A 13,796-nucleotide genomic window follows, 5' to 3' on the forward strand; every position below is an offset into this window, starting at 1 on the left:
CCCCTAACTTGATTTCTAAAGCTTCTGAACTGTAATGTTCCCCAGCTTAGTGATCACGGTCATCAGTCACCCTGGGCTCTAAATAAGCTCAAACTGTGGCTCTTGGGTTGAAGATGAGGAGTTTGAGATGTGGATGCACAAGACTTCTCAATTTAGAGAGGCAGGAATTACATTACTGCTTTTGAGGACAGTCTCATTGCAGGCTCGTGTTCTACTACTTATCTACAGCAAACTGGCTCGACAGCTTATTGCAGCACGGACAGACGGCATGCTCACAGTTATGATGGGAGGAGAAAGGAAAAAAGGTATATCCACAGTCATTAACATCAAATTCTCCCAGAGAAACCTGAATGAACATTATGCATTCCACCAGTTCCCCTCCCACAGCTAATGCTCACAGTCTAGGGGCTGCTTTGCCCCTGCTGCCCTTCCCCATGCAGGGCTGTTCTCATATATTATTTACTTTCCACTCAAAGAATCTTCCAAAATGAGCTAAGATCAATTTTCACTTTTCCCATTGCATTAAACTTCCACATTCCCCTGTTCTCACAGACTACCCTGTTATATATTAATATATAAAATTAGTATTAACAACAGCAGTGCCCCAGGACTGCTACAGAGAGGTGGTGGGTAGCTAAGCTGTCCCAGCAGCAAAGGGATCTCACTCTCCTAGTTAAATGCAAGGTCAAAATATTTGTCCAGATGCTGGCAATTAGGTGCAAGTTACTGTACTAAAAGCACACAGCCACTCTCAAATCGGGTATTTCGTACCCTAGCAGTTTAGGAACAGAGGTTGAATTTGAACGCAAGCAGTACAGCACCCCGTAACCCCTCTAGGGCTTCCTTCAATACTACGTGTAGGGTGCAGGTTTTGGAGGTTTTGTCAGGTTTTAGAAACAAAGGAAGGCTTATGAATCAAAATTATGTTCTCTTTCACTATTTCAGTTTGTGATGTTCTCAGCTGCGATGCAACGCACACTGTTTACTGTTTAACAAAGCAGCGGGTACAACTCCAGACTCAGGTTTATGGCACTCAGCTATAAGTTTTTTATATAAACCAGTGCACTTGAATTAAGATGCTTAATCTAGACAGGGCACACTTCTGATTTTACTGAACTTCCAGGGTTTCCTCCCAAGAACTAGCTACTGTAGGAAAGAGTTAGACATTGGCTCGTGCCAACGCTAGAGGGGCTCATCCCCACGGCCCCGAGATCTACGTGGACTGTTTTTATCCCCAGTCTCATTTATGCACTGAAAAACAGATTACATGCACAATCAATATGCCAAAATACAGGCAGCAAACTCAGCATAAATAGGACTCATGGTGCCACTGCAAGGGTCATAATCCAAGCTCTCATGCCTAGACCTAGGATCTTCATCATGAAAACTGGGAAACATCGATTTGTTCACTGTTTGAAGTTTTAAGCCATTTTACTTTCCCATACCTTACACATTACCCTCACTTACAATATATTTCAGCTTGAGAAAAACATATCTACCCGTTCAAAGCTACCTTTATCAAAAGCAAAAATGGTTTAAGTGCTGACATAGGCTTTAAACCACAGCATCGAGAAAATTTTCATTTACAGATGCTGTTTTAGAGAGAGGTCCAATACAATCAAGTACCCATCAATACTTACCAGGTGACCACCCAGTGAACAGGCTGAACAAATACCTGTTCTTAAACTCATATTATCAGAGCTGGCACTGACCTTTTAGCTATACAGCACCTTCGACAGCAGGGTCTCAACGATACTTATTTTGCTGCGCTGGGGCAAATATGAAGTGCCTGTGAAGTGGCTATTTCAGTTAAAAATTCAGTTCCCAATCGTTTTGCTACTATTGCTGTGCTCAGCAGTGCTGCCTGCCACTGAAAATGGTGTTTTAGTAATTATTCCCTTCTAATACCAGCTTGCCAGCTAAAAGTAACCAATTTAACAGATTTACTGGAATTTATAAACCTGTTTATACTTATCAACCTGTGACTGCTATACAAACTATACATTTTTTACATTGTTGACTGAACAAGGGTTTCTGGTAACTTCTAAATATTTATTCTATTCTGAAAATTAACATATTCCATACCCACACTTTCATTTCATTAATGAGTTAGAAAACCGATCTCATAGCAATCTCCAACAAGTGACAGTCCCTCTGCCTGCAGAACAGGCACATTCTTTACTTATTTTATTGGACTGCTGAAAGGGTAACAGTGTAATAATAATTTTGTAGTTAAGAGATAGTTGTAAGGCCAGTCAATGGCATAAGAAGAAATACATATTCTAAGCTCTCTCACCCCTCCGAGTATTTCTCTAAGCTACTCGACATTTCAGACAGACACATACATACCACATTTTCCTTCTGAGAACTGCCAAATTTAAGCCATCATTAAACCACGGCATTTTAAACTCCACATGAAACTCAAAGCTTCTTCAGACCGAGCAGGAAAAAGGGGTTTTGAGAGTGGTAAATGTACACAAGGTTAAGGGCAGGACTCTCTACTCCAAGCAGCCGCCTGTTGAAGGGGAGGAAGGAGGTGGAGTGTTTCTTCCCACACTTTCAATCCCACTGCAGCATCCCTTCCCATCAGCCTGGCTCCCGAAACCTCAGGGACCGAGCTGACTTGTTCTGATTTGAAAACAAAGTGTGACCAAATCGTTTTTGTTCGGTCACATGTGGGTAGGACACCAGATTGAAATTTTTCAGTCGTGATGTATTTGAACTTAAAACCCTTGCCCTCAGAACATCATGTAAGGTGTATTTATCTACCAAAAGGTTACTTTATATTAAAGCTCCATTTTTAATTTGGTTCGCAGAGTTTACAGTATTTCTCCAGGTGTGCACAACAGCACGGTCTTCAGCATGGTGCACCCAGCAGATCCCCTGCAGCCTCCTACCACAGGACCCCCACCTTCGGGCTCCAGGGGATCCTGCAGACAGAGGGGCATCTGCTGATGCTGCTGGGCACAGAAACACCACTCAGAATTCACTGGTTTCACAGCAGGGAGGTGCCATAGCACCCAGCAACCTCAACACCAGGGAAGAGTTAATTATTGCCTTCTGCTCTAAATGGAAGCTTCATATAAAGTGCACGCAGCAGCAAGTGTCTTCATTTTACATCATCACTGCATGTTGATGTAACTGGATAAAAACGCCCAAATGGACTGGACTGTGTTAAAGGGTGAGGGTTTTTCTCATTTTGTTCTTTTGAGCATGCCCTTCTTCCCCACTTTCCACTTGAATCAGACATTCACACAAATAGCTTTTTGTTTATTAGTATATTAAAATATGATGTTTTAAAAAAACAATAGTTTCAGATCTATGGAAGTGTCAAAGCAGAGAGATATTGTAAGCAGACACCACTGTACCAACTTCAAGCTTGTTAAACACATTCATGATTTAGAAAAGCAGCTTATTTTACATGTTAAATTTTGCTTCACCCAATATGCAGTGCCAACTGTCCCCGAGACAAAAGATGCACAAAAATACGTCATGCAAATCAAGCATCCCCCTCCCCCCAAATTCAGGTTTGCAGACAGCAAGGTTAATTTGTAAGACACTAAGCATTCACATGCTATTAGCCTGACATTTTCCACAGACTTTACAAACAGATTAAGATTTCAAGTTTGCATCGCACTGAAGCGCTAATGCAAACAGCATGCAGGAAAGGTAGATTAAGGTAACAGAAGCATTAACACCAAATATACTACCATTACTTGGTTTCTAAGTCTGTGTGAAACAAGCAGTTGCTCATTTAATTAAGGCTTTTGCAGCTTGCGTTAATAGAGAAGAGTAGCTTTAGAACAAATCAGCAGTGGTTCTTACCTTCTGGAGTTGGAGTGCAACCCAAAAAAAGGAGAGAAACACCCCTTTAAAAATTTGAGCAAAACAATTGTCTAATCATTAATATGAACCCTCCCCCCCATCCACCAAAACCAAATTTTAAAAGTTTCAGGCAGATCTGCAGTAATACTAAGGCCAGGTTATATCAAACAGATATGGGGGAAGAAGATGTAGACCTGTCAGAATTTTTCAGACTATTTTCAAAGAAGCTGCCATACAGCTACCCACCCCAGGCAACTCCCAGATGCATTGTTTTCAATCTTCACCAGTTAATAAGCTTTTTATAGGGTGGACCCTTTGGAAATATCACATGCAGACAGACAGCGGTATAGGAACTTACTTATTGTTTCACACACCCGCAGCACAACTCAGAGCTCCCAACTCCAAGTAAAATAGCAGCCCTGTAACTCAGAGGAGCGAGACAGACTGCTAGCAGTTTAATGAAGCCATAGTTATGGTGCAGGAATGAGCACGTACTGCTTCATCACCTCCATGGGTAATCCATGGTCTCGCTAAGTCACTAATAAGGCAAACTAATACACCACTGGCCTCATTTAAATATTTCCGCAGTAGCAGGGTTTGGGGCAGGTAAAACGTTTCCTGCTCTAAAGCCAATTCAAGGCTTCACACAGCACTCAGAGTTCATGGGAATTTGTGCAAGACCAAAGCAACACGAGTGCAGCCAGCGATCACAGCGAGTTCAGATGGAGCCGCACATAGACCATAGTGTAATAGAGGGCCCAGGAGACACTCATGGATGAGGATCACCCTGGGGGACACAATAAAGCTCTTAGGCACACACTGAAGTTGGACTTTATTTATAGCTTTAATTAATGGTCTATCATGACAACTGAATCTGACCTGCGGGAACATCAGTAGACCCTGATATCATATGCAGAGTCCTGGATAAGATTAAAAACCCTAGTAGAAGTCATCTGACTTTCTTAGACATGGTTTACAGGTGTAAGCAATATGTTCAGGTTTACAGCACTTAATTAGCTCCACCTTAACACAGTGGCCACAGGTAAGATACTTGTTCACGTGCTGTTCACATCCTTGAGGGACTATGCAGAAACTAGCATTTTCTGATTGTAAAAGAGGAAACCAGATAGAAGTATCTTCCTCTAAGGCTTTTGGGGCACAGAGTTAAAATTTCAAAGTTTTGGGGTTCCCCCGCTTTGTATTTCTGCTACAGAACTACGCGCCAGTTCATACTGAAGATAAATCCTAAATCTAGATATTTTTTGAGACCTTGACTCTAACGTTTTCTAGAAGAAACAGTCAACCTCTTAGATTCCTGCAGTGTTCATCAGTAGTGTATTACACCCCACATTTCTCATTGCAACAAGCTAATATACTCTTTCACATGATGAAAAGTCACGTGCAATTTTATTTTGAGGAGACAGCAAAAACTGCTACTACCCCAGTCTCAGTTAGGATTAGAGAAGTGGAATATTTTGTTAGTTATGGATTTAATACCTTTATATAAGGAATATGGAAAGAGTCACCTAGTCAGAGTTTCTCCTACATATAAGGAATGTATTTAACACTCCCTGCTAATGGTAACAGTATGATTTTTCTCTGTAACCATTCATTCCCTTTGAACTATTATTTTTCATACCAACATTTTTCCCTACATGTATCATTTATGGCATCCACTAACTCGTCTCCATGCTTCTGCACAAACACAGAGTGGTACAGAAACCTGGGGCTGCTTCAACTTTTAGAAGAATTAATGCTAAGGAAGCAAAAAAGAAACAAGCCCTGTGAGGGTCTACCGAACCCAGGGTGTCCATCAAGAAGATCAGCTTTTCATTCTGTGGTCTACAGGGGAACAAACCAGGCTCCCCATGAAGCATGGGCATGATCTGCAGTCAAAGGTTCATGATTCAGAACCAAAAGACAAGGTGGCCTGGAGCTGGTAGTGCCAGGAGAAAGTGTTCAAGGGACCGAAGTTGCATCTCCAGCTTTTCCTCACTTCAGGAAAAGTCCTGGCAGGAACCGTCTGCCTGGTTCACAGGATAGTTATGAGTGTCCAGAAGAGACAATCACCAAACATACCGCTAACCTTGTTAAATATTAATCTGTAACTGTCACTATGACTAATACTTGACAGCTGTTTGACCAAAAATAGCTTTAACCTGTACTTCACACACGAATTCCACCTAGATATAAAGACATCATGAAGGTCTCAGAATACCATGTTCTGGTGGTCTTCAGTTAAAAATTTAAGTTAATAGCTGGTTTTTTTCTTGAGAAAAAGTCAAATCCAACTTTCAGCTGATTATAGGGAAAAAATTGCAAGAACTTACTACACCAGCACTTATTGGCCCTTGCTGCTGCCAGCCCCTTCTCCTGACAGCTTACAGTAATTAATAGAGCAAAGCTGAAGAAGAGTCTTGCAATTAAAATGTGCGTGCCTGTAAGGCTGGCCCTAAGGCATCTGCTTTCCAACAAATGCCCCTTTCCCATCAGCAAAGCATCAGGAAAGAGCCCCAGAATCCCAGCTGTGAGTAAGAAGTCCTGCATGTGACAACCCCAAGAGATTAGTAATACTTTTATGGACATTTTATAATACCCATCTTGCAGCATAATGGAAAAAAGCTAGAGACATTTGAGGTAAGCCAACTCTGGTAGTTCTTAAATAAGAAGCACGGATGCCCCTATCCTATATGCCCCCATATACACTTAACATTATCAATATCAAATCTATGAGACATGAACTCAAGGTGTTCCAGATCATTTGAAGATTACCGTTAAAGAACCTGTGGATTAAAGCATGTGTGAAGTTATTCAAAGGTTTGTCAGCCGATGGCTTCAGTGCCTTCCAAGTCAGCTCATAATTTGCAACTTCACACACTGAAAGGGGGGAAAACCAAAGCTGTTTTGTGCTAACAGAGTATGACCTGTTTGACATACTGTACCCTAGCTGCACATACTAGAAGCAGCCCTTTTAACTGTACTCTCTTGTCCACAAATAAGCCTATTAAGGCTTTGAGGTATTGCAGTGACTCACAATCTTACAGGAGGCACTGAAGCCAAAAGGCCACTTTGCTAAGGAACGAGGCTGGGAACCGTGACTTAGAGTCATTTAGATGGGGAGGAACGTCTGGAGGTCACCAGTACAACCTCCAGCTCAAAGCAGAGGCAACCGGTCCAACCCTAAATATCTCCAGCAGTGGAGGTCACACAACCCTCCCTGGTCCTGCTCTAGTGTTTTATCACCCTTATGGTGAAAAAAATTTCCCCCTCATTCTAATCAGAATTTCCCATCTTGCAATTTGTGTTCATCGCCTCTCAGTCTAGCACTGCGTACCCCCTTGAAGAGTCTGGCTCCATTTTATAGAAGCTATTGGTAGAAGTGAATGCTCACCAGAAACGCCAGCCACCAGATTATGAAAAGCAGGTTTGGATATAGCAGCTTTTAAATGTACTGCTGTACAAAGAGCCCAAGCAGGAGAAGGTTCCTGGTGTGGTTACCTATGGACTGCCAAAGCAATGAGTAGTTTCAAATACTCTAGACCAGACTACACAGAAAGGTGTTTTTTTGCAAACATTGTGTCACCCAACCTCCTCACTGTGGGATGCCGCAGTTATCACCAGGCAAATTTGATCATAAATATTAAGAAATTGTGAAAAGCTTTATTTGAATAAATTAACACTGTAAACAAACCAAGTGTGCCAAATCTGCTGCCTGACAAACCCTTGATGGCCAGTAAGGACAACTCCTTCCAGCACCCTCTCCCAATGGGGTCCTGCAGCACTGGGGATATGCCTAGGCATCAGCTGCTTTCACCAAAATAATTCATCCCATCCTTGGATGCAGACAGCAGCCCTTAGGGAAGACGACTATATGGGCACAGATGGTATAAACCGAAAAGCCTGCTCACACAACAGGAAGATGCTACCTATTACAGTCTCTGCCACTCAAAAAAATGTATTGGTATGCTTAATTAGTATTCAAGAAGCTGCATGGTTAGCCAAGGTCAGAGAGCACTATAGGAACCCAAGTGTCCTCTTGAGGATGCTTTGCTGTAGGGCCATCCTGAAGCACTTCTGGCAGGTCCTCCCAGCTGTTTCTACCTCTTCTACCCTACTCCCACCAGGCTCCCTATACAGCAGTGGCAGGAAAATGAGCTTCAAATTGGCTTTCTCGCTTCGGCACATTACTTTCCAGTTTCCCAGCTTCCTGCTGTCACAAGGAATCAGGAGGCAGCACAAGCGAGCTGAAAACACAAGCCTGCAGCAGGTCCTATCACTACCTCAAGACCCTTCCCCTCTTCCGTCCTGCCTGACTAGGTGTTTTTCAGCCAACAGCTCAGATGATCAGAGGGGAAACACTAAAGATGAACTCATCAGCATGTCAAGTGGCCTGAAGCCATTTTAAGAGCAATACCATGAAGGTTGCTCTGACCCATGCAGATTTCCTTCATCAAAATTTGAGCTCTGTGTAACAGTTAGCTCTTCAGTAAAAATATGAGATTGTTTGTATGAGAGTCAATGTGGAGACAATTTCAAGTTGCCAACGTGCAGATATTAATTAAAAGGAGACAGCAAGCAGACTGCATAGCAAGAAGTTGTTTCCATAGCATTTTGACTATAGACATCAAGGATGAGGGCAAAATTCTGGACATACTTATTCCACAAGTAGTTATCAAATGGACTATCAAATATTCTACCAAGATAATTCTGTATATTAGTCAAATGTGTCTAAAAGAAGGACAATGGCCTATATATGTTCCTCAGCTATAAGGTCATGACCAGAATCAGACTGAGCTGATGAAAATTCTTCATTTCTTGAACGCAAGTGAAGGTGTCCAGAGCCATTAAGGAATTTGCTGAAGGATTCAGTCTACACTTACTATCCTCTGGACTTGTGAAAACACTTAACTGGAGAATCCACAGAGGACGTGAGTTATCAGAAGATCTGCTTTTCAGGAGGTAAAGCTATATAAGTGGACTCAAATCCAAGATTTGCAGTCTCACAGTAGACTCAGAGCAGCAAATCTTCATGGGTTTTGTACAACTGCCCTGCCAGGCAGGGGGAAGAACATGGCTCAGACTCCACATGCAACACAGCTAGCCAGCAGCAAGAGTAAGAGGCTTGCCTGCTCTGTCAGACACAGGATGCATGTCTCTTCCATTGTTGGACAGTTTCAGTTTTCACATTTTCCTAATATTTTTTAAGATAGAGAAATGAGAAATATATTTTTAACTGGTTATCAATTTAATTCTCTTCACCCAGATGAGTTTTTTTTGCCTGGGAGAGCCTTTTATTGTAGGCTCATCATGGCTTTAAAGAGCAGCTTTTACAAAGAGGAAAGTCTAACAGTTTTGATAGGCGCAGCTTTTAATAGGGAGAGGAAACTCTTTGTAAGAGATAATCTATCTTCACACCCAGTGTCAGTGGGATCCAATACCAACTTCATCCTTTTCAAAATAATTTAAGAACACTACTTCCTTTTAAAAGGCCCCCTTCCACCCTTACCCTGTGGGGGGTGTTGGGTTAGTTAATTTTTTGGAGGGAAATTATGCTGGAGGAAGAATTTCCTAGCATCAAGCTGTTGAAGGAACAACCACCCTGAGAATCAAGGCATGGAGGAGCATGCAACTGCATCTTATTTCCTAGCTCTGCAGCAGAAGATGAGGAAATCAAAGTACTGAAGAACGACTAGGAAATACGTCAGTGGCAAAGCCTTCTGCCAAGAAAAAGGAGAGATCACTTTGTTGGTCCTTAACTCGATCTGAGATGCAAGGATATCCTCTAGCAGTAAACAGCTTCCCTCTTCCTATAGTTATCACCTAAGTCCAGACTCCAGCCTGACCTTTGCTCATATTTCTGAGAAGTCAATGAGGGAGCTGGTGGTCTTTTAAGTTCATCCTCGCTCCTCTTGCAAGGATGTGAGTGACCAAGTATAGAGGTTTTTTTCCCACTCAGGCAAGATCCTTATTTCATAGCACTAGAGCAGTAATACAAAGGAGTAATACAAATGTGACACTGCTCTGAACTACATAGAAGCTAAAAGCCCCATGTTTTCTTTCCAGACAAGGGCAGTCACTATCACTGTAGTTGTCCTCATCGCTCAGGAAGACAGACTGTTCACATTATCAGGCTCACAGAGGATAAGCTAACCACAGAAATACAGCAGGCTTCTGATTTTCAGCTAGCAAGAGAGAAGAAATAACAGGAAACCAGTTAAGAAACCTTACGGAAGCCTCAGGTTACAGTGCTGGCACATCATTTATACAAGCATCACACTGTGCAGCTCCAGCCCTCTTCACATAACCATCTCCCCTGAAACCAAGTCCCCTCCTCAAGGATGCTCTGACTTGGATGCTCAGAGCATCTTGCAAGGAATTTGGAAGGACCAACTTGCCAATGAGAAGCATAAATTAGCCACTGCCTGGAGGGCAGCTAAAACTTGAAACCAAACTCTTCATGACACACTTATCTCTAGTCCAAATATCACTAGTGAAAAGGGGACTTTGGCTTCTACACTTTTTTTTTTCCACCCAAAGTGGTTTAAGAGTTTGTTTTGGTTTATGTTAGAAATTCCATGAATACTTGAAACAAAAGTAGCCAGAATACCATGTCTGTTTTCATTTTTGCCAAGATTGAGCTAGTGTTTAGATGTATTTCCTTGCTTAATTAGTATTTGGGCAAAAAAGTCAGTGTGTTTGGACAGAGGTCCACAAGCTGCTATTTTATACAGTGTCCCCTATAAAATCCAAGAAAAACAACACATTCATGCCTATTATGAGAAAAGGCCACCAAAGATATCTTTCAAAGATGTTAACTCTTCAGATACTCTTACACTGGTTTTAACATACCCAAGGAGATTAACAGAAATCCAATGACAAGTTAACAATTTTGATTTAAAAAGCTACTTATCAAACAAATGTGATTCTCTGTTGCTAACCCTCGGTGCCCATCTATCCCATGCATTCAAGTTTAGGGAACTTTCACAGCTGGTGTTGCTTGGGTTAACACCATTATCCCATGCAACTTCAAAGCCTCATTTGAAAGTATAAGTGTTACAACATGCTTAGGCTTCCCCAAGCTACATTGCCAACAGAGATAAGGCAATATAAGATGCTGGACAAATCTTAGAGTCAGATATGGTTATGCTGCCAATGCATTGAGTGTTTATCCCCATGTATTTTATTTTCACAGTTTGCAAGCAGTGACCTATAGGTAGGAAAGGATCTCATAGGATTAGCACAGCCTGTCAAAACAGGCAAATCAAGAAAATTAGGACAACAGATCACATGAAAAGTGTAGTTCTAGCTTCAGGATGCTGTAGGTCTCCAAAACTGACACCTCAGAGTACTGATCCTGGGTTGACCTTTAAAAATCTCACGATTAAAATTACTTGAGTACTAGGATAAAATTATAAATACAGGTAAGATGATCAGCCAGTATCATGATCAGCCAGTATCACCACAGGTTTCTGTATTGCTACAAAACCCCCGCCATCTTATGAAAGACCTAGCCTTGTCCAAAAAATAGTCAAATTGTCCTGCACATAGCAGAAGTCTCTGCTCCTGTTTTTTCCACACTCAACTGTCACCCTTCTTCCCTGCAATTCCAAATCCTCTGCAACAGTACCAGCACTTTTGAGTCCTCTAAACTCTTCCAATATGCCCTCAAGCTTCCTCCCAAGCAGCCAGCCAAGGGGCAGCACATGCCAGGAATCATTAGCACAAAAGGGAGATGGACTGGCTGCGTGGCCAAACAGAAAAATGACGCTGGACACTAGCTGGGCTCCCTGTTCTCTCTGTCTCCTTTCAGGTCATTTGTCACTTCTAAAACTATATTCTTTCTGGAACTCAGTGATTTTAAAAAGTTAGATATATCAAGGATTTGAAGCAATAGATGCTGAATTAAAAAAAACCCAACCAACACACACACACACACTGCAGTCAAAACTGACAGAGTTTAAAGATTATGTGGTTTGTGGAAATAGTTTACTACCAAAGAAATTTGCAATTCTGTTTATTAAAAGCAAATTGCATTGAGAAAGAATTCAAAAAACTCAAATGCCTTGACACATGTGCTAACAGGAGAGCCCATGTCCTGCCTGCAAACTTATACACCATTTTGCCAGACTAAGACTCTTGCAGCTGCCTGCTATCTCAAGGCAACCAAGCACAGGCAAATTACCGTAACCTGCTGTCAAAGGCTTTGCCATGGTTTCCTACTGGAGTCTCCACATGAGAGTACTCAAAATCTGGTGAGCTCAACATGCTCATCTTACAGCTTTTATACCTTCTCTAACATGATTTTTCCTCTAATAAATGCTGATTTGTGTTAAGCCCATCTTGTCACAGGCTATGACTTATCAGAAGCCCAATCCAGCCACAAACACATTACTGGCACTAACTGGAACTGAATTGCTTAAGAACTGACAACCTTTTAGGTCTTAACCTAAATAAAGCTTTATTACATCAATCTAACATGTTAAGGGGAAAAACATACATAGCATCCAAGCGTGGCTAAGTCAGTAAGGTGGATAGTTGAACGAGAGAAATTGAGTTTCACATCTGACTGCTCCCACAAACATCTTTCAGAATTTAAGATACTCAAGAGTTTGCACTGTCCTGATGCTCAGCAACAGCTCTTTTAGAGAGGAAAACAACTTACTAGCAGCTCAGGCTAAATCCCCAAATCGACTCTAAAAGGAGGACTTGAGGTTGAGAAGGATTATATGGCACCATGGCATTTCTGTTCTGGTTTTTTTTTTTGCTGTTCTGTCCAAAATCTGGCCTGGCCATCCAGAGACTGGATCTTTCACACCACATCTGAGCTCTTGCCTAAGGCTCTGCCCCAAAAAGAGCACTCTGGAATTGCTAAAAACATTCACCACGCCTAACTGCCTGGATATTTGCTGGACTGTGCTTTGCCATCAGCAAGACCACCAGTACAGATAACTGCATTTCTATCCTTGGGTGGGCACAAAGGGCTGACAAGTGCCATTACTGTTCGTGAATACGCCTTTGATGGATTAACAGTATTTAACACAATACTGAAGCTGCCCTAAAGCTGATAAACCTTTGATCTGACTGCATGTAGTACTGCCCCAAAGCAAAGTGCATAGTCAGGGCAGGAAATAAACCGCACTTTTGTTACCTCTTTAAGAGCTAAATGAGTATATCTGGTTTCCTTATTTTTAGATAAACTCACATTTCCAAAAAGCAAACCACCTTTGTGTTGTCCACAACTTGAGTGGAAGATGTTATCGATAGCAGAATTTCTACACTTGGCCCCTTGAATATTTCCTGCAAAGCAGATGGATTGCTGTATTAAACTGGCAAAGTGGAGTGGAAAACTTAAGTCAAATTCAGGATGGCTATTTAATTCCAAAATAGATGAACTGGCACATCTAATCCCCTTTTTCCCCTCCCTTTTTCTTTGCTCTTAGAGAACATAAGTATGAACACTTTGTACTTCATATGGACAATTGTTCCCTATCTCAGCAAAAACACCTGTCCATCTCTGGGAAATATATATGAGCAAGGACTCAAGAATTAAGCTATGGTAACAGCAGTTCAAGAGTTGTCATCTGAGTTGCTCTGTTTCTAAAGCATATCAGTGTCACCTGGGTTGACACCCTCCTTTCCCCAGCACACCAAAACCTCAGTCTGCTCCTTATGGGGAACAGGAAGATCTCTAAAGCAGAACCACACACTACTCCAGATAGTACTAAAGAAAACAGCATGAGGAATAAAGTTTTCTAAATAAGGATTTGTAAGTGAGGCTGCTTTTTTACTTCCTGGATACCTTTAAGTTCTGTTTTAAGTAATTTCAATTAAACTGACTATTTTTATTTTTTTTTAAGATGAAATAAATAGTTAAGTTTACTTCAGTATCTGGAGTCTGAACTACCTGATCAGGTCTAGTTTATCTTATATGAGCCGCAGACCAGAGTCATGCATACCTGGCATGCTGGTTT

The 13,796-nt window shown here is 41.6% G+C and overlaps 1 protein-coding gene across 6 annotated transcripts in view; it reads right to left on the reverse strand.

The window, feature by feature from the left end:
* The window catches only part of ASXL2 (ASXL transcriptional regulator 2), a 129,727-nt gene that overhangs the window by 81,187 nt on the left and 34,744 nt on the right, over positions 1–13,796 (reverse strand). Inside the window, exon 1 of one of the 6 annotated variants that reach the window (XM_075048838.1) lies at positions 13,028–13,049. The exons of 4 other annotated variants lie outside the window; for them this stretch is intronic. Coding sequence is in view for 1 of the 2 variants with exons in the window: in XM_075048835.1 (XP_074904936.1) it covers positions 2,350–2,402 (53 nt within the window). In the remaining variant the exon portion in view is untranslated. Of the gene's footprint in view, positions 1–2,349; positions 2,496–13,027; positions 13,050–13,796 lie in introns of those variants that run through there. One more of the 6 variants, XM_075048835.1, reaches the window with a different exon arrangement.

Source organism: Buteo buteo, chromosome 17 (genome assembly GCF_964188355.1).
Source record: "Buteo buteo chromosome 17, bButBut1.hap1.1, whole genome shotgun sequence".
Taxonomy (NCBI): Eukaryota; Metazoa; Chordata; class Aves; order Accipitriformes; family Accipitridae; genus Buteo; species Buteo buteo.